Genomic DNA, 21,612 nt, shown 5'->3' with positions numbered 1-21,612 from the left:
GCCAGAGGGGGCTAGAAGATGCCCAAAGGGAGCAGCAAGCCCAGGAGGGGCTGAGCAACGCCCAGAAAGCCCAGAAGAAGCTGGGGCTGTTTTGGGGAGCTGTTTTTATGCTTCAACACATCTGTGTGCTGGAGAAAGGCTGAGAGCTGGAGAGAGGAAAGCAGTGGCAAGCTGTTCCTTAGGCGACGTGGCACCCAGGAGTGGGGGTGCAGGCCGATCCAAGAGCTCTGAGAAAGCCAAAGTCTCCAAGAGTTGTTTGTGCTTTGAGGCGAAGTCCAACAGCAAAGGGCATTGTTCTGCTGAGGCTCTGGAATGCAAGGTCAGCCACCTGCAAGGAAGGCAGATAAGTAGTGTTTCACAGACAACAGAGCCTGGGAACAGCAGCAGCAGCCGTGCAGTAACCATGGCAACCAGGACTGACACGGACATTGACACAGACCCCGGTGGGGGTGCGAGCGTTGCCATGGCAGCTTTGGAAGACAGCCAGAGAGACACTTTATCTCTCATTATAGATACTGGAGCGACCCACACTTTAGTAAACTCTCGAGAGTTCCTGAGAGACTGCAAGGCAGTAAAAGCTAAACGTCATATCACGTTAGCTGATGGGTCGCAGAGACCACTGACTGAATCTGGGTTTTTATATTGTTCTTTCTTGGATCATTGGGTGCAAGCTTATGTTGTCCCAGAGCTTGCGCACTCTCTTTTAAGTGTAACAGCCTTAAATGATGCTGGGTTCGATGTTCGTTTTTCTAACACTTGTTGTTCCTTTTACAGGGATGGGAAGAAGATCTACAGCGTTGAGAGAACAGACAGGCTCTTTCTGGTGCAGATGCCTGTTGAAAATGGGGTTGGTGGAAAAATGGGACTAGTGGAAAATGGGACTGGTGGAAAAATGGGGCTGGTGGAAAATGGGGCTAGTGGAGAGTCCATTGAAGATGCCCATGTGCAGTGTGCAAATGTCCCACCACACAAGGGTTGTATTCACTTGTGGCACCGAAAATTCGGGCACGCTGGGTGGTCACTTGTGAGAAAAGCCGCAGAGAACACCATTGGTTGTAGGTTCAAGGCTTGTGGCAAATACCTAGATTGTCAAGCCTGTAAGCAGTCGAAGGTCACAACTTGCCCATATCCCAGATCAGAGAGGAGAGCTAGCAAACCCTTTGAACTTGTGCATGCAGATTTGTCAGGTCCCATGCCGACACCTTCTTTAGCTGGATCTAAGTGGGTTCTGGTTCTGATTGACGATTTTTCGAAATTTAGTTGGATTTTTGCGCTTAAATGCAAGTCAGAAGCAGCTGCATTGATCAGGGATTGGATCACAGCGATAGAGCTACAGTTCTCTACCAGGGTGATTTCCTTTCAATCTGATCGCAGGGGGGAGTTCACAGGTTCTGCGCTGCAATCGTTTTTCAGGCAGAAGGGTATCAATCATCGATTGTCTGCCCCCTACAGTCCGCAACAGAATGGAGTTGCAGAGAGAAAGTTTCGCACATTACAGGAATCTGCGAATGCTATGTTGGCAGACTCAGGTTTGCCACAGCGCTTTTGGGCTGAGAGTTATAAGACAGCATGTTTTGTGCAGAATAGGGTGTACAATTCCAGTGTAGGCAACACACTGTATTACTTGTTGCATCAGAAGAAGCCGAAGGTGGGGTTTCTCCATGTTTTTGGTTCTGAGGCTTGGGTCCTCATTCCAAAAGCCATGCGCAGAAAGGGTGAGCCAAGGTCTAGGAAGATGATCTTTGTGGGCTATGAGCATGTGGGTTCAAAGGCATGGCGTTTCGCATACCCTACTGGCAACCAGTCTAAGCTGCTTATTAGCGGCAGTGCTGAGTTTTGCGAGCAGAGTGGGTGGAAGCGTCTTCACGGGAACCCAGATGTTCTGTCAGACTCAGATGAGGAAGAGGAGGAAGGCGAAGCTGAACCTGTTGCTGATGCGCGCGGTCCACAGCAACAGGGTCCAGCGCCAGTTTCTCCAAAAGGGAGTCCCAGGACCCCTCCACAGGTCTCTGTCAAGTCTGAGCTAAGGAGTGCACCATCCTCACCAGCAGAACCAGCTGTACGCCCGAAACGGCGCAGCAGGTCAGAGGGGGATGTGTCTGACACAGAGGATAGTAGGGTTGATCCAGGTGAATCAGGCGCAGTTCCAGAATTCACGCTGAGGAGGTCAGCAAGATCAACGAAGGGCAAGCCACCTGAAAGGTATGAAGCCACTAGTGTCTGGGTTGGTGTGGCTAGATGTGAACCTGAATCCTTTGAGGATGTTCAGGAGTTGCCTCAGGAAGAAGCTAGCAAATGGCATGAGGCGATGCAGAAGGAGATGAACTCAATGGAGTCTCTAGGTGTGTTGTCTCTCACGAAGTTGCCGATGGGCGAAAAAGCTGTTAGCTGCAGATGGGTTTACCGTTTGAAACCCACAGAAGCAGGAGAACCACAGTATAAAGCGAGATTAGTAGCCCGAGGATTCACACAGAGAAAGGGTGTCCATTTCACAGAGGTATATTCGCCAACCTCGAGAGCGGAGACTCTGAGAATGCTTTTGGTGATAGCAGCACAGAGAGGTTGGAAGGTGAACCATTTTGATGTAGATGTCGCCTATCTGAACTCAGATCTCAAGGAGGAGTTGTACATGCTTCCTCCTCCAGGGTTTGAAGTCAGTGAGCCAGGCGTTGTGTGGCGATTGCACAAATCCATCTATGGATTACGTCAATCTGCCAGGAATTGGAATATGTGCCTACATGAAGCCTTAGAAGAGCTAGGTTTTAAGAGATCCCTTGCAGACAGTTGCCTTTACATTAAAGGTGCAGGTTTGAAACAGCAGGTGGCGCTGGTCTTTGTTGATGATATCTTAGTGATGGCACAGACAGGTAAACAGGTGGAAACGTTTGCTAGAGAGCTTGGAAAGCGGTTCAAGCTGAAGCAGCTTGGAGATGTCAAATCCTATTTGGGCGTGCAGATCACAAAAGCAAGTGATGGAAGCTTCTTGCTTTGCCAGAAAGGTAAGATTGAACAGTTGCTTGAGAAGTTCAGGATGTCTGAGTGTGCAGGTGCCAGATCACCCATGGAGGCTGGTTTTGTAAAGCAGTGTCAGCAAGTAGAACGTGTGGTGTTCGAAAACACTGAGCTCTTTCAGTCAGCTCTGGGTAGTCTGTTGTATCTATCACAGTGGAGCAGACCAGATATAGCGTTTGCTGTCAATCTGCTCAGTAGAGAGGCCTCAAGTCCTAGTGTACAGGCCTGGAATGGTATAAAGCGGGTACTGCGTTACCTGCAAGATACCAAAGACTTTTGTCTTAAGTTGTCAGCTCAAGGAGATGTCAAACTGACTTGCTTTGTGGACGCAGATTGGGCTAACCTTGAGGACCGCAAATCAGTGTCAGGTCTAGTGGTGAAGTTTGGGGACTCTGTAGTTGGGTGGAGGTCCCGGAAGCAAAGTCTCATAGCGCTTTCATCTACTGAAGCTGAGTTCGGTGCGCTATCAGATGCTTGCAGAGAGTTGGAGTTCTATGTGTGTTTGGTCGAGGAAATCTGTGGAGAGAATTGTCTGCCCGTTGTGGTGCATGAAGACAATCAACCGTGCCTTAAATTGGCTGAGACAGGGCAGTTCAAGGCGAGGACCAAACATTTGGACATACGTTTTCAGAATGTGTGTCAGAGCGTTCGTGAGGGGCTAGTTGCTCTGAAATACTGTCCCTCAACCAAGAACCTCGCTGATGGTTTCACAAAACCATTAACCTTCCAGAAGCACGAGGGTTTGAGTATGGGGAAAGCATTGTTGGCTATTGTCCCCAGATGCAGGACAAGAGGGGGTGTGGAGTTTGGAACAGAGGGTTAAAACTCCGTGGTGCCCTGCATCTGGGAGGGGCCGGAAGCAGGGCCTTACGTCACAGGCTTTGTCTGTGAGAGTTACTTTCAGTTCTACCGAGAGACGCTGAGAGACACAGCTCAACGGAGCTGTCTGTGCGCTTTTGAAAAGCACGGAGGAATGCCTTTGGAATGGCGGAGGTTTCCGATGGAGAGACTGATTTATGGCTTGTAAATAAACTCTTCTAAAGATAAGAACCGATCTGTCTTTTGGACTTGATTTATCCCTTTCTCACATGGACTCAGGACCGCTGCATTACTCTGCTATCCTACCAGGCCAGAGCTTCCTAGCAGAGAAGGCTCAGAGGAAGCGTGACTGGACGGTGAATTTATATTCAATATCCGCAAACAACCAAGACATCCTTCTGGGCCGTCTAGAGGGGCTGGGAGCTGGGGGCACTGTTATACAGTGGTTCTGCTCCTTCCTCCTGGCCCGTGTCCAGAAAGTGGTGTTGGGGGATGAGTGTTCAGAAACCTGGACTCTCACTTGTGGGGTGCCTCAGGGCTCTGTCCTCTCCCCCATGTTTTTTAACATCTATATGACACCTCTGGGAGAGATCATCAGGGGGTTTGGGCTATGTGTTCATCAGTATGCAAATGTTACCTAGCTCTACCTCTCTCAAATCAGAACCAGTGAAGGCAGTGAAGGTCCTGTGTGAGTGTCTGGAGGCGGTTGCAGGATGGGTGGTGGCTAACAGATTGAGGCTGAATCCTGACAAGACAGAAGTACTGTTTTGTGGGGACAGAGGATGGGTGGGTGTGGAGGACTCCCTGGTCCTGAATGGGGCAACTGTGCCCCTGCAGGACCAGGGGCACAGCCTGGGAGTCATTTTGGACTCACAGCTGTCCATGGAGGCGCAGGTCATTTCTGTGTCCAGGGCAGCTGCCTACCAGCTCCATCTGGTATGCAGGCTGAGACCCTACCTGCCCGTGGACTGTCTTGCAAGAGTGATGCATGCTCTAGTTATCTCCTGCTTGGACTACTGCAATATGTTCTATGTGGGGCTACCTTTGATGGTGACCCGGAAACAACGACAAATCCAGAATGCAGCAGCTAGACTGGTGACTGGGAGTGGCCGCCAAGACCAAATAACACTGGTCCTGAAAGACCTACATTGGCTCCCAGTACGTTTCCGAGCACAATTCGAAGAGTTGGTGCTGACCTTTAAAGCCCTAAACGGCCTTGGTCCAGTATACCTGAAGGAGCGTCTCCACCCCCATCTTTCAGCCCGGACACTGAGGTCCAGCTCCGAGGGCCTTCTGGCGGTTCCCTCCTTGCGAGAAGTGAGGTTACAGGGATCAGGCAGAGGGCCTTCTCAGTGGTGGTGCCTGTTACGATATGGATGCAATGCAGCTGCAAACTGCTAGCTTGAAAACAAAACATGATGGGAATGTTGGGACTGTCCGTGGGAAACAGAGGAACAGTCAGTTCATAGGGCAATGCACCGGAATTAGCTCAGAGTGTAATATGAGCTCTTCCTCTTGCTCTTGTACAGGAAGTACAGAAAGTTTTTGTCACTTGACTGCTGGAGTTTGAAGAGAGCAGTCATGTTTTCTGTAATGCTGCAAAGACAGAAATAAAGGCGTGTAAATACATTTCTGTCTATCTCCTTTCCTGCCGGGGGAGCAGGAGGGACGGGGGGTGTTCTTCCCACGTTTGGGAAGAATCGCCTATCGAGACCTAGCCTGGATCTTGCTGGGCAATGCAGCCAGGGAGGTCAACAGGAGACCAAGCCGGGTGCCTGGGAGAGTTGCCAGTTTCTCCCGATAAAGGCTTGATTTCCGACAGTGCCCACCCTGTGGAATGCCCTCCCATCAAATGTCAAGGAAATAAACAACTATCTGACTTTTAGAAGACATCTGAAGGCACCCCTGTTTAGGGAAGTTTTTAATGTTTGATGTTTTATCGTGTTTTCAATATTCTGTTGGGACCCGCCCCGAGTGGCTGGGGAAACCCAGCCAGATGGGCGGGGTATTAATAATAATAATAATAATAATAATAATAATAATAATAATAATAATAAAAAATTGTTGTTGTTGTTATAACCTCTTCTCAGAGTGTCCAGCCAGATGCCCCAGTGGGAAACCCACAAGCAGGACCCAAGCACAAGAGCATCCACATTCCTGCGGTTTCCAGCAACTGGCAATCAGAAGCATTATTGCTTCAGACTATGAAGGCACACATGTTGAAAACCTCTGATTTAGGGGACTAGCCTAGTCCCCCATGTCCATTGACCACATGCCACTGTGTGGGAGCAAGTTCCATAGTTTAACTGTGCACTGTGTCAAGGAGGATCTATTTCATCTGTCATCTGTTTAGGACAGCTTAATCCTACGTAGCAAAACTGAAAAGGAAGAAAAGAATAACCGGAAAAAGGAAATTAAAGCAGCTCACCACTTCATTAGGATGTACCATGAGCAGATAGATCCCAGGGTGTTTCCCGGCCACCTGGTAGGAGCAGTTGATTTCCTCCATTTTACAAAGAGCCTCCACACACAGCTCACCTAACAATTTTAAAAAGAGAACGCCAAATGTTAGGGCTGTTGGAACCACCATAATATGAAGGCAAATGATCCCTGCATAAGATGAAAGTCATCCTCAAAGAATCATAGAACAGGAACAGTCACTATGCAGATGGTTTTAGCCTATAAAGCATCTTAAGGGAGATACCTGACTCGCCTTTTCATGAAGTGCAGAAAGGAGTGTGCTTAGCTTAGCTTTGTTTTGTTTTGTTTGCAAAATGAATCACATGGTCAGGCATTTGGGGAAGGGGGCTTTCTTTGTTTTGATCCACTACCTTTTTATTATTAGTGTTTTGTCCCAAAAGCAGCAGCTCTGGTCTGTGTGAATACAAGTGATCACTGATGTCTTCTGTTAATCCTGGTGTCCTCTATTAATCCTGCCAATTAATTGTTTTTGAAAGATGCTTCCCCCCGCCCTTCTCACACACAGAACTAAATGCATATTTTATTATGGCACATGTCGCCTACAATTGTTAGAACTGGTTGTGGGATTTTTAAAAAGTCATCATTTTTTTCAACACTTCTTATACCCCTGTACTGCAGACCAACCTTGCGACCCCTTAGATTACAAATGGAGGAAGAGGAAGCAGAGACTGGCAGAATCGCTATAACTGAGTTACTTTCCTCTAGACAAATGGTGAAACTCCAAATGGTGACCTGCTTAGGGAAGCTATTCCTGTCTGTTTAAAAAGGCAGGACTTGGTTTGCCCAATACAGTGGTACCTCGGGTTACAGAAGCTTCAGGTTACAGACGCTTCAGGTTACAGACTCCGCTAACCCAGAAATAGTACCCAGCTCTACTAATACCGAGCTCTATCTCTCTTTTAAATCAGAACCAGTGAAGGCGGTGAAGGTCCTGTGTGAGTGCCTGGAGGCGGTTGGAGGATGGATGGCGGCTAACAGATTGAGGTTGAATCCTGACAAGACAGAAGTACTGTTTGGGGGGGGCGGGCGGGTGTGGGGGACTCCCTGGTCCTGAATGGGGTAACTGTGCCCCTGAAGGACCAGGGGCACAGCCTGGGAGTCATTTTGGACTCACAGCTGTCCATGGAGGCGCAGGTTAATTCTGTGTCCAGGGCGGCTGTCTACCAGCTCCACCTGGTACGCAGGCTGAGACCCTACCTGCCCGTGGACTGTCTCGCCAGAGTGGTGCATGCTCTAGTTATTTCAAACTTGGACTACTGCAATGCGCTCTACGTGGGGCTACCTTTGAAGCTGACCCGGAAACTGCAATTAATCCAGAATGCGGCAGCTAGACTGGTGACTGGGAGTGGCCGCCAGGACCACATAACACCGGTCCTGAGAGATCTGCATTGGCTCCCAGTATGTTTCCGAGCACAATTCAAAGAGTTGTTGCTGACCTTTAAAGCCCTAAACGGCCTCGGTCCAGTATACCTGAAGGAGCGTCTCCACCCCCATCGTTCAGCCCGGACACTGAGATCCAGCGCCGAGGGCCTTCTGGCGGTTCCCTCGTTGCGAGAAGTGAGGTTACAGGGAACCAAATAGAGGGCCTTTTCGGTATTGGCGCCCGCCCTGTGGAACGCCCTCCCTTCAGATGTGAAGGAAATAAGCAGCTATCTTCTCTTTAAAAGACATCTGAAGGCAGCCCTGTTTAGGGAAGTTTTTAATATTTAATGCTGTATTGTTTTTAACACTTGATTGGAAGCCGTCCAGAGTGGCTGGGGAAACTCATCCAGATGGGCGGGGTATAAATAATAAGTTATTATTATTATATTATTAGTACCTCGGGTTAAGAACTTTACTTCAGGATAAGAACAGAAATCGCATGCCGGCGGCGCAGCGGCAGTAAAGTAGCTAAAGTAGTGCTTCAGGTTAAGAACAGTTTCAGGTTAAGAACAGACCTCCGGAACGAATTTTGCTAGCTGAGGAAGAACAGTGGTATAGCACTAAATGACGCTCAGGGTCCCTTCCAACTCTACATTTCTATGATTCTATGAATGCCTATAGATAACACATGAAAGCTTTTTAACAAATATGTGACAAGAAAAGATGTAACCCTAGTGGTTGGATGAACTTGTCTGACTATGAGGCATGTGTGTGTGTGTGTGTGTGTGTGTGTGTGTATGTGTGAATGAATTGGCATTAGCAGCTATATAGAAAGGGACGTTGGAGGCAAAGCTCTGTTAGGAAGAGAAACAGAATTTGTTGCTCTCTTTCTTTCTTTGGCTGGGGTTCTACATTTACCATTCATCTGACAGGCAGAAATTCAGAATGTGTGGAGGATATGAGTCATTGAAATTAATGTGTATTGCTAACTTAGATCTATAAATTTCATTGGGTCTTCCCTATATGACCAGCATTGGAAATGTAGCTAGATTTTATGCAATAGCCATAAGTCAAAGAAAGCAAAAGATTACACAGCTGCATAAAATGTTATAAACCGCTACAGTTCTTAGTTAAAACTCCTATTCTTTTAAACTTTTATGGTATTTTATTCCTCTAAACACACATTTTAAGTACATTCAATTAGTATATTGATTGTTAAACCCCATATTTATCATTTTTATTGCTTATGTAGAGAATTATGCAGAAATTCTGGTTTAGTATGCTGGCTGTTTGCCGTAATAACATTGATTGATTGCTTTGAAGTCATTTCATTCTGCATCAGGTAAAGTAATTTTAGCCCCCCCCCCAGTCCCATATTTTGCCCAACCAAAGGTGACAACCCTCGATGAGCAGCAGAATATATATTCTATAAATAAAAATAATACTCCTTTTGTAATAGTTTTTTTTTGGGGGGGGATAGTAAAACAAAAAAAACAAATCCCAGTCAACATATCACCCCCAGCTGTATTCTGAGAAGACTTTCCATAGCTGCTTTTATTGAACTACTAATGCAGGGGGAGAACTGGATCATGTTCAGGTGCTACCAGATACTCACTGAGACGTTCATGAAGTAACAGGTAGGGGTACTTCAGCATTTCCAACAATGGCACTCTGAGGTTCTCCTCAAAGTTGGAATCCGTATAATGGCACAGTTGCGTTTCCCCATCTTTGTCTACAATGAAGAGGTCACTGTCATCTTCCTCCTGCATTGATTTCTCAAAGTGGGTAATAAGGCGAGTGATTTCAAGCTTGCACAGGATCTGCAATTGGGGGGGGGGGGAACCATATAAAATTCTAGAACAGAGAGAGCAACTGACTCTGCTGTCCTAAGAAGACACCAGCTGAAAACAACAGAATCTGTAGATTATTATTTATTAAATTTACATCCCCCGCTTCCTCCCAAAAGGAACCCAGGGCACCAGACACACAAGTGATAAAATAATCAAAAGATCTAAAAGCTATTCCAATAGAGATGCAGACTGAGGAAGATCTCTGTTTAAAAGCCTTAAATGGTCAAGTGGCAACAACTGGAGAGAACACGTCAGTTTTAAGAAGGAATAAATCAGAATTGTTTATTTTGTGTATATAAAAAGACACCACAACAGATAAAAAATGACTGCATTCAAGCTTCTTGGCTATAGAAGTATAACTCACAAGGAATTATATAGGATAAAAGAAAGCAAAAGTACATTATGCATAATTAGGTTGTATCCAGGCGTCTTTTAATTTCGTGGCTGCTGTCACCATCTGCAGTGATGGAGCCCAAGAAAGTAAAATCTCTCACTGCCTCCATTTCTTCCCCTTCTATTTGCCAGGAGGTGATGGGACCAGTGGCCATGATCTTCATTTTTTTTTGATGTTGAGTTTCAGACCATATTTTGCGCTCTCCTCTTTTACCCTCAATAAAAGGTTCTTTAATTCCTCCTCACTTTCTGCCATCAAGGTTGTGTCATCTGCATATCTGAGGTTGTTGATATTTCTTCCGGCAATCTTAATTCCGGCTAGGGATTCATCCAGTCCAGCCTTTCGCATGATGAATTCTGCATATAAGTTAAATAAGCAGGGAGCCTTGTCATACTCCTTTCCCAATTTTGAACCAATCAGTTGTTCCATATCCAGTTCTAACTGTAGCTTGTGGTTCAAGGACCCGACCCCGCGAAGTGAAATGAAGACACAAGGACACGTGATATAAGGTTAATGGGCTAGAAAAGGCCACAACTTTATTGATTACAGCAATGAAAAGGTATTGGCTTAGGCATTGGATCGAAACAAGTGGGTTTATTCACCAGTAGGTGGAGCCTGTTGATGCTGATCCAACTATAGGCTCACCTCCTGCTGTCACCGAGGGTCGTGCCATGGCCTCCCGCCAAGCAGGCATCGGACAGAATACACGACCGCCAGATTCCTTTAACGGAATACCCCTAAACATTGAAGGCATAGGCGATGGCCACACCTAGCACTTCGACACACCACAACACATTATTCCAATGCCTAACCGCCACCCGAGCCGAAAGGCTCGCCGCCAATACCCTCAAAGCTATAACCAATCCCAGATGATTTGCTGACACTAGCTAACCAAATGTCGTTCCCCAGATTCGATAGGTGGACACCGTCATTCCGGTATAAAGCTTGGTCGCCGATCCGGATACGGTCATGATAAATGACTCGGCCATACAAAAAGTGCACCCAACGGGCTATTGCACGATTTAAGAGTTTCCTGGATTTTTCAATGGCCATACAGTTCTGCACACCGTGCCACACAATTCTCTTCAGGAAGGAGGACCAGAACACCGTTGTTCCGGGACACAAGGCAGCCACCTCATCCAAATCTCTTTATGTGCCACGACAAGTCCACACTTCTTCTGTTAACAAGGTCATTTCCCCCTAATTGAAGGATAAGTATGTCAGGAGGGCCAAACGTGGCAACTCTCCCTCTCAGCAATGGCATAAGCAATGCCTCGTCACGAAAACCAGGAAACTCGCACTCCAGGTGGCTGTCAGGAGGGCCAAACGTGGCAACTCTCCCTCTCAGCAATGGCATAAGCAATGCCTTGTCACGAAAACCAGGAAACACGCACTCCAGGTGGCTGTCAGGAGGGCCAAACGTGGCAACTCTCCCTCTCAGCAATGGCATAAGCAATGCCTCGTGACGAAAACCAGGAAACTCGCACTCCAGGTGGCTGTCAGGAGGGCCAAACGTGGCAACTCTCCCTCTCAGCAATGGCATAAGCAATGCCTCGTGACGAAAACCAGGAAACACGCACTCCAGGTGGGTGTCAGGAGGGCCAAACGTGGCAACTCTCCCTCTCAGCAATGGCATAAGCAATGCCTCGTGACGAAAACCAGGAAACACGCACTCCAGGTGGGTGTCAGGAGGGCCAAACGTGGCAACTCTCCCTCTCAGCAATGGCATAAGCAATGCCTCGTGACGAAAACCAGGAAACACGCACTCCAGGTGGGTGTCAGGAGGGCCAAACGTGGCAACTCTCCCTCTCAGCAATGGCATAAGCAATGCCTCGTCACGAAAACCGGGAAACACGCACTCCAGGTGGGTGTCAGGATGGCCAAACGTGGCAACTCTCCCTCTCAGCAAAGGCATAAGCAATGCCTCATCACGAAAACCAGGAAACTCGCACTCCAGGTGGCAATCCGAGGTTAAAAGAGAAGAAAAAGGAAAAGAGAAAAAAAAAAAATACGGATAAGTAGAGGTAAAGGAGCAAGGCGCATTCTAACGAATGTAACCTTTATAAGCATCAGATTTTAATATGTGACATTTTAGTGTATTTTTTATCTCTGTTGGAAGCCGCCCAGAGTGGCTGGGGAAACCCAGCCAGATGGGCGGGGTACAAATAAGAAATTATTATTATTATTATTATTATTATTCCACCGGCCCATTTCCTTAATCTCATCCACTGGCAGGCCCAAGCGTGCAGCTGTTATGGCGGTGCCAATCCTGAATGAGTGTGCCGCATAATCCTGGGAAGATAAACCACAGGCATCAATAACTTTGCGGAGTGCCCTTGTGAATTGGTGTCTCAACAAAGGTGACCCATCCTCGTGAACCAGGAGTCTGAGGTAAAGGTACCATCTAGTGTCTTTTGACCGGGCATGGGCCCTGCTGCATTGAAGCTGTAAGTTTTTACGAGGGAACCCATACCTGCCTGGTCTGTTTTGGATTGACGTATGCGCACAGTCATGCTAGCTGGGGTCAACTGCACTTCCTCCCACTTGCGTTAACCTCGGCTACCACTTCACCAACCCTCAAGGCGCCAAAGAAGGCGATCGCATATGCTGCGGAAAAGAGGCGGGCCTCGAACTTGGCCCAGCAGATTGACCTAAGCTTTGTGCGTATCTGAGATAGCAGCCCGTAATAAATTGGCTTACAGCTCTAGGGGGGTTGTAGCCTGCCCCAAACCTCCATAGCTCTGCGGATCAGGAAGTAACTATACGGGACAGAGGAAAACATGGCTTTAGCAAAGAAGCTGATGGCGACTATGCGTATCTTTAAAGTTTTGGGGTCCCGTCCCAAAACATCAAGATGGAAAAGGTATTGCAGAATGTCGTCTGTGGTGGGTGGCACGCTAGGCAAAAGCCCCAATATCCCTGACCTGAAGCCCATGAGTTCCAGGTGCTAGCAACCGGAAGAGAGACATCTGAGAGCGAGACCCTTAGGGTAAGAAAGGTTGTGGATTAATCTAAACTCACCATGGGTCTTTTTGGGTACAATACCAAGGGGCGAGATATGCAGGTTTGGGAAAGGGAGGAGTACGAATGGACCAGCCACCCTCCCTGCGGCCACTTCCTTAGCTATTTTCTTCTTCTGCAACCTCAAGCCTTTCCCTTACTGACATCTGGTTAGGGGAAATCCTTTGCAATTAAAGAGTCGGTTACTGGTATTCTGAAACCCTCTGACAAAACCCTTCCAACGAAAGGATGCTGTGCTTCCGTCTGGATAGCTAGACAAGAGGTTGCGGAGAGGAGGGAGCTGGATCAGTGAAAATGCTAGACCCGGAGCGTCCCTATCGTCTGTTCCCTGCTGTGGGGGCTCCTCTGGAGCTAGAATGGTGGAACCCCCGACCTCCCCGAAAGGGCTGCTTCTCTTTGTAACACGCAGCAGCTGGGTGTACCCCTGCACACCTCTCGCATTCGTGCGGATACTTACCAGACTGCCTTGGCATGACCCCTTATTGAATTTCCAACGCACCTTGCGCTTTGGCTCCCTTCTTAAGTCTGGCTTACCCATGCGATGAGAATCTAATGGCTTCTTCTCAACATACGGGATGACCGCCACCGACCAGATGCCCCTTCCAAATTGGTCCCAGCGTGCTAGCGGGATCCTGGAAGCCTTCCTTCAGAACTTTTATCATAGCTAACGGTGGCGGCCCCCCATAAGGCACATAGGCTGTTCTGACTCTTCTTCCGTGTTGCCCGTTTTAAACTTGCTCCTCTTACACACGTGCTCCTTCTTGGTACGTCTTTTGCCTGACGGTTTGTCCCCCTCAGCTGTCTGAAGTCCTCCCTCCAGCGGCTGTTCCTCCTCACCGCCTGACGAGGTGCCCAATTCTGGAAGCTGGACCCAGGGCTGCTTATTCTGCGAAGGACTGGAAGAACTGGACACAACAGGGTTATTGACACAGGCCGGCGGCCTCCTCGCAGGCGACCCAATGCAGTTCTGAGGACCAGATGATGCCGAGTGAGCCCGAGACCTAGTTTGCACTGCTGCAGTTACTGTCCAAGAGCTTGGGCCTGCACCTGAGAACTGAGAATCGTTGAAGAGGTCGGCAGAGGTGCCTGGAAGGTCATCAAGCTGGGTGAGAGGCGGGCTCTCCGGGACCACCTGGGCTCTCCGGGACCACCTGGGTATCTGATATCATATCAGGGGTAGCAGCGGAGGGCATGGGGTTAGGGGATTCATTGGAAAAAACGCTACTCATAATCATCAATGAACAATCTAAATGCATTTAGGCAGTGTGAAATAGGTTATAATCCCGTCCATGTGGCGCCCCCGATGAATCACGGCTATTGGCACCCATGCAGCCTGAGGTGTGAGCTGATTCCGTTGCAGAGCGCTTCCTCTTAGGCGCCATGGATAATATGCTAAAGCTACTGCCACAAACACGTGCTACTGCTTACAAGCGGTTGTACAGGGACATGTAATTGATTCTGGAAAAATATACTAATTAATGATTGTTCTACTTATAATAAACAATGATTCCCAAGCATTCCGTTAAATGTTTAATTGTTTATGCCATTAGTATGTGCTGCGTGTGTTATTTATTACTCTCTCTATATATATTAATTTATTATTATACATATATATATATATATATATATATATATAGATGCTTCCTACTTCATATTATAATATCTCATTCTGACTCGCCACGGGACGACGATGAGGAATGAGGCCAGGGAGAGGCTAGTGCTGCAGCAAAAGGCTGCTGAACACGCCCCCTCCGTGGCACCTGGTTGGATGGCCACAGGAGGGGGCGTGAGCACCAGCCAGGTGAGCTGGAGGCAGGGGGCAAATGCCCCCCTGCTGGGCGGTGCTCGGGCTCCCGCCCACAACCACTCCCCTCTCTTTCAGGGAGGAGAGTCTTTCTTGTCACACATAGAGATTTCTCAGGAGACAGATGAGGTGATCAGGCACTCCCATTTCTTTAAGAACTTGCCATAGTTTGCTGTGGTCAACACAGTCAAAGGCTTTTGCATAGTCAATGAAGCAGAAGTAGATGTCTTTCTGGAACTCTCTAGCTTTCTCCATAATCCAGCGCATGTTTGCAATTTGGTCTCTGGTTCCTCTGCCCCTTCGAAATCCAGCTTGCACTTCTGGGAGTTCTTGGTCCACATACTGCTTGAGCCTTCCTTGTAGAATTTTAAGCATAGCCTTGCTAGCATGTGAAATGAGTGCAATTGTGCGGTAGTTGGAGCATTCTTTGGCACTGCCCTTCTTTGGGATTCGGATGTAGACTGATCTTCTCCAATCCACTGGCCACTGATGAGTTTTCCAAACTTGCTGGCATATTGAGTGTAGCACCTTAACAGCATCATCATTTAAAATTTTAAATAGTTCAGCTGGAATACCATCACTTCCACTGGCCTTGTTATTTGCATTGCTTTCTAAGGCCCACTTGACTTCACTCTACTCAGAGTAGACACATTTAAATTAATGTACATCAGCCATGTTCATAAAGTTCAATGGGTTTACTCTGAGTGGGACTAACATTGGCTACAGCCCAGTGAAATTTAGGGGTAAGAAAAATTAAGGAACAGCATCTTCACAGAAAAGAAGAGTACAATAATTAGCCTGTGAATTAAATGTGAAATAAAACTGTATTAAAGCATATGGTGACATGCATTGATTAGAGCAGGCAAAATTAGTTATTGCTGAGACAATTCTGCTCCTGGCCTTCCTCCTCCACCCCCCCCTAAAAGTATATTAGGTTTCCAAAGGGAGAAAAAGAAAAACAGCTAACTATTCAAAGCAGAAGTTTAAATCAATCCAGCAAATGAAGCCCAGGGAAAATTAATCCAGTTAATACATTAAAGTAAAAAAATAGCTTTAAAAGTGAAAATAGTTTTGTCTGAGCATCACCAGAGAACAAAGGAAACAAAATGAAATCAAAAAACAAAATTAACCTGACTTCTGTAATGAGAAAAGAGAGACTGAAAAAAAAATGAAATACAACTGTTCCTAAGCCAATCCCCAACACAGGATGGCAGCTCAAAAGTTAGACTGAGCAACAAAATAATGAAGGGATGGGTGTTTGAAATCATTAAATTCTATCTTCTCTCAAAGAGAAGGCAAAAGCTGGGACTAGAAAGAGGAAATAATGCAGCAGTATACCAGAAAAACTAGAACTAAATACTGGGCCAAAAGTTAAATCAAGTACCAATGCAGAAGTGCAGCAACCAAAAACCTTTTCCTACTCTAACCTCAAATCCCTGACTGTCTAAAGACTGTCTCTCTGTTTTGGTATTTTGAGGAGGAGACTGGTGATGCTTATCAGGAACACTCTGGGCCCGTGAAGCTGTTGGGAGAAAGGAAGCATCTCAGCCTTGTACAGTGGTACCTCGGGTTAAGTACTTAATTTGTTCCAGAGGTCCGTTCTTAACCTGAAACTGGTCTTAACCTGAAGCACCACTTTAGCTAATGGGGCCTCCTGCTGCCGCCGCATTGCCGAAGCACAATTTCTGTTCTCATCCTGAAGCAAAGTTCTTAACCTGAAGCACTATTTCTGGGTTAGCAGAGTCAGTAACCTGAAGCGTATGTAACCTGATATCTGAGGTTGTTGATATTTCTTCCGGCAATCTCATCCAGCCCAGCCTTTCGCATGATGAATTCTGCATATAAGTTAAATAAGCAGGGAGACCATGTACAGCCTTGTCGTACTCCTTTCCCAATTTTGAACCAATCAGTTGTTCCATATCCAGTTCTAACTGTAGCTTCTTGTCCCACATAGAGATTTCTCAGGAGAAAGATGAGGCACTCCCAGTTCTTTAAGAACTTGCCATAGGCTGTCTGGCTCAAGGTCAGCAACCACACTACCTGGGGTGTACAAGACATCCATATCTTTCTGGTATAATTCCTCTGTGTATTCTTGCCACCTCTTCTTGATGTCTTCTGCTTCTGTTAGGTCCTTGCCACTTTTGTCTTTTATTATGGTAATCTTTGTACGAAATGTTCCTTTCATATCTCCAATTTTCTTGAACAGATCTCTGGTTCTTCCCATTCTGTTGTTTTCCTCTATTTCTTTGCACTGCTCGTTTAAGGCCTTCTTGTCTCTCCTTGCTATTTTTTGGAAATCTGCATTCAATTTCCTGTATCTTTCCTGTATCTTTCACTATCTCCCTCACATTTTGCTTGCCTTCTCTCCCCCGCTATTTGTAAGGCCTTGTTGGACAGCCATCCTTTTCATTGGGATGGTTTTAGTTGCTGCCTCCTGTATAATGTTACGAGCCTCCATCCATAGTTCTTCAGGCACTCTGTCCACCAAATCTAAATCCTTAAACCTGTTCCTCACTTCCACTGTGTATTCATAAGGGATTTGATTTAGATTGCATCTTACCGGCCCCGTGGTTTTTCCTACTTTCTTCAGTTTAAGCTTGAATTTTGCTATAAGAAGCTGATGATCTGAGCCACAGTCAGCTCCAGGTCTTGTTTTTGCTGACTGTATAGAGCTTCTCCATCTTTGGCTGCAGAGAATATAATCAATCTGATTTCGATGCTGCCCATCTGGTGATGTCCACGTGTAGAGTCGTCTCTTGTGTTGTTGGAAAAGCGTGTTTGTGATGACCAGCTTGTTCTCTTGGCAGAACTCTATTAGCCTTTGCCCTGCTTCATTTTGAACTCCAAGGCCAAACTTCCCAGTTGTTCCTTTTATCTCTTGACTCCCTACTTTAGCATTCCAATCCCCTATAATGAGAAGAACATCCTTCTTTGGTGTCACTTCTATAAGGTGTTGTAAGTCTTCATAGAATTGGTCAATTTCAGTTTCTTCAGCACCAGTAGTTGGTGCATAAACTTGGATTACTGTGATGTTAAAAGGTCTGCCTTGGATTCGTATCGAGATCATTCTATCATTTTTGAGATTGCATCCCAGTACAGCTTTCGCCATTCTTTTGTTGACTATGAGGGCCACTTCATTTCTTTTACGGGATTCTTGCCCACAGTAGTAGATATGATGGTCATCCGAACTGAATTCACCCATTTCCGTCCATTTTAGTTCACTGATGCCCAGGATGTCAATATTTATTCTTGCCATCTCATTTTTGACCACATCCAACTTACCCAGGTTCATGGTTCTTACATTCCAGGTTCCTATGCAATATTTTTTTTTGGAAAAGAAAGCATTGGACTTTCCTTTCGCTTCCAGGCATATCCGCAACTGAGCGTCCTTTCAGCTTTGGCCCAGCTGCTTCATCAGCTCTGAATCTACTTGTACTTGTCCTCCGCTCTTCCTCAGTAGCATGTTGGACGCCTTCCGACCTGAGGGGCTCATCTTCCAGCATCATAACTTTTATGTGCCTGTTGTCTTTGTCCATGGAGTTTTCTTGTCAGGGATACTGGAGTGGCTTGCCGGTTCCTGCTCCAGGTGGATCACGTTTGGTTAAACCTCTCCACTATGACCTGTCCATCTTGGGTGGCCCTGCACGGCATAGCTCATAGCTTCTCTGAGTTATTCAAGCCCCTTCGCCACGGCAAGGCAGTGATCCATGAAGAGGATCCTACCTGCCTGCAACTGATTGCTTCTGGAAGTCTGCATATGCTCTGCTATATTCAACTGGGTCTGGCTAAGATCCTGCAACAGGTTAAAGTTGCCAGACATCAATAGTATCTGGAAAGCCTACAAGCTGTATGTATATAGCACTGTCCAGAACTGTAATATCGTCTGCATCAGTAAACTTTTTGGACCTTCAGCTGCCTCTGTGTGGTGGTGACTGGAACTGGGGGCAACTATGGGCTATGTGGGTCTCTCACCTCAGATTCCCAGCAGGGGCTGTAAGGGGAAGGGCTGCAGCTCAGAGCACCTGATTTGCATGCACAAGGTCCCAGGTTCAATCCCAGGCATCTCCAGGCAGGGTTGGGAGAGACTCTCAATACTGAGCTATATTGACCAGTGGTCTAATTATCTACAAGACTTGCTTCCTTTGTAACAATTTCAAAGGCAGAGAAGACATTTTTAAATAAGAAATGAAATTTAAAAGCTGTGCCAACACAAAAATGCTGCAAATGGAAAGGTAAAGACAGAATGGAGCTCAGCACTGGCAAATGGTGCTGTGTACTTTACTTACATGGAGTCTATTCAGCAGCCACACAAACATATCCCTGGCCATATTGTAGTTCAATCACAGTCTTCAAACACACGTTTGGACTCTCAATAACTGTGCAAGGTTTTAGAAAAGATATATAGCCAAGATCCTGGAAGATCCAGGCAAGGAAGAACAAACTGTTTTATGAGTCAGGCTAACTGGCCAGACAAAATACTGAAAAGACGCTTAAGCATTAAACCAAACAGGAAAGGAAGCAATACAACAGAAAGGCAAAGAGGTGGCAGACAAAAGAAAAACAGAAAACTGCAGTAACCCAGAAAGCCCAGTGGCACCTAAAGACCAAGAAATTAGTTGCTTAGGCTGCAACAGAGTAACATGGCTACCTCTTTGAAAATTGTTAAAATAATAGTGTTAGTCCATTAAGAGAAAAAAAAATCCAAGCACACTGTAATGGTTGTAAGGGGTTACTTGTGCGTAAGTTGCCTTCAATTTCAGTTAGATTGCCTGGTTCACCATGCCTTGGCTGACAGCCTACACTCCGTGGCCGGTCAGTCGCTTGCAGAATCCGTCAGTGGGCGTTTCTTGAACCTCTTCCAGCATAAGAGCTGTTTGACGTCAAGTCTCCTCCTACTCTCCCTGCGCGGAACTCATCTGCGCAAGTAAGGGGAAGGCAGAGGCGTGTCAGCGCTCTCTCCACTAGTCTCTGGTGAACGGTCTTGGAGCCCTGTCTCCAAATCCTCCATCTCCTTCTCTTCTCTACTGGTGTTACGCTGAATTCCTTCCCCCCTGCTGGTCCCCTCTCCTGCATCGTTTTGGAGCCTTGCCTCCACCTCTCGCTCTGATGTCAGTTCCCTGACACACACCAATACAAATCTATGGAGCAACCACATTCCGAATACAGTGGGTGCGTGATTTTTTTTGGTGCAGGCTGTAGCCATGGCTATGCTATGTGATCTGATGGTGAATTTGGGGTGACCCAATGCGAAGATCCTGAGGATCCATGTGGATCCGTGCTTTGTAACCACGTTTTTGCACCATTGCAGCCCTGTTTTTGCATCAGATCATTGCTATGTGATCTGATGGTGAATTTGGGGTGACCCAATGCAAAGATCCTGAGGATCCATGTGGATCCGTGCTTTGTAACCACGTTTTAAGTGGGGGGGGGGAGGAAAAACATAGAAGGGACAAGGAGCACCGAGAGGGGTGTGCGGAGAAGCAGCTGGCTAAGAATGCAGGAGAGGGGTTTTACCGGAGGGAGGAAAGGAAGGCAAAAGTCCCCCCCCCACCCAAGCCAGCCAGCTCTCTCTCTCTCCCCCCCCACCTGCATGTTGCCTGCGAGTCCCTAGACGAAGCAGCAGCAGCACCGGAGCACGGAGAGGAATTACGGTAGAAGGAAGGACGCTCTGCTTTCCCCTCTGCTTGCCTGGAGGGGAGGGGTTTTCTCTGCTCTTTGTTCCGTTGGAGCAAACACAGTAACGAAAGAGAAGAGGGTGGGCAGTAAGACCCTGAGGCAGAATGCAGGAAAGCAACAGCTTTCTCTCTGGGAGGCTCGAACGCACGTGTGGCTGCCTGCAATCAGTTTACCACACCGAGAATGAAGATAAACTGGTAAAATAAGGGGGCTGGGTTAAAGCTAAAGGGAAAACCTCAAAGATCCCTCAAGAACAAGGCAGGGGTTCAGGGCTCCCAAAGTCGAGCTGCAGCCTTAGAAGGGGAAAATGGGGCTTTCGGAGGTGGTTTTTACTGCCCCGCTGCTTCCAATTTTTTAAAAGGCAAATGGCAGGAGAAGATGCAGCAGTCAGTCACTCTCTCACTCCCTCCAAGCACCCACGCTAGCGAACAAACACACAGGCAACCACACACTCACAAAGCACACACACTAGCAAACACACAGTTGCGCTGCAGAGTGGCCAAACCTCCTAGCAAGCACTTCCCTGGCTTCTGCTGACCGCAACAAAGACAACCCTCGAAGAAAATGTGTGATGCACTCGGGTCAGTCGGCTCCAGGGACCACACATTCGGTCAATAACACGCATAGACATTTCCCCTTACTTTTTAGGAGAAAAAATCTGTGTGTTATAGAGGGAAAAATACGGTATGTTATATGGGATCAATTCCAATCTGTTACCTCCGAGAATGTGGACAGGCGGCTTGGATGAATGAAACCAACCACCTGACTCCTTTATCCTTGCCCATCCTGGCTAATAAAAGCGAGCCGGGAAGGGCTGGGCGATGGGCTCTGCGGGGTGGTGAATGCTTCTCTCTGTGAGGGAGCCTTCCCAGACCCACTGAAAGAGGCGGTCATTAAACTGCTTCTTAAAAAAAACATCTTTAGGCCCAGTCAATATGGCCAACTATTGCCCAGTCTCAAATCTTCCATTCTTGGGCAAGGTGATTGAGCGAGTGGTTGCTGAACAACTCCAAGCACGGCTGGAGGACGCGAACCATTTGGATCCCTTCCAATCGGGATTCTGCCTTGATCGCGCTGGTCGATGATCTCCGGCGGGCTAGGGACAAAGGTGAGAGCTGTTTCCTAGTTCTGCTGGATCTCTCAGCAGCCTTTGTTACCATCGACCATAACATCCTTCTGGACCGTCTAGAGGG

General features: G+C 47.1%; 1 protein-coding gene across 4 annotated transcripts in view; it reads right to left on the bottom strand.

Annotated features, from left to right (window-relative positions):
• LOC309333198 (putative helicase senataxin) overlaps positions 1 to 21,612 on the bottom strand; it is a 308,026-nt gene that overhangs the window by 221,326 nt on the left and 65,088 nt on the right. For 2 of the 4 annotated variants that reach the window (XM_081846593.1, XM_081846594.1), the window contains exons 3-4: positions 9,290 to 9,494; positions 6,260 to 6,369 (exon numbers count right to left, since the gene is read on the bottom strand). In XM_081846593.1, coding sequence (XP_081702719.1) covers positions 6,260 to 6,369; positions 9,290 to 9,494 — 315 coding nt within the window. The remainder of the gene's footprint in view (positions 1 to 6,259; positions 6,370 to 9,289; positions 9,495 to 21,612) is intronic. The other 2 variants (XM_081846595.1, XM_081846596.1) reach the window with 2 other exon arrangements.

The sequence above is a fragment of the Podarcis erhardii genome (assembly GCF_964252035.2).
Source record: "Podarcis erhardii genome assembly, chromosome: W".
Taxonomy (NCBI): domain Eukaryota; kingdom Metazoa; phylum Chordata; class Lepidosauria; order Squamata; family Lacertidae; genus Podarcis; species Podarcis erhardii.
The sequence above is the reverse complement of the archived record's forward strand: the minus strand, read 5'-3'. Positions and strand labels throughout refer to the sequence as shown.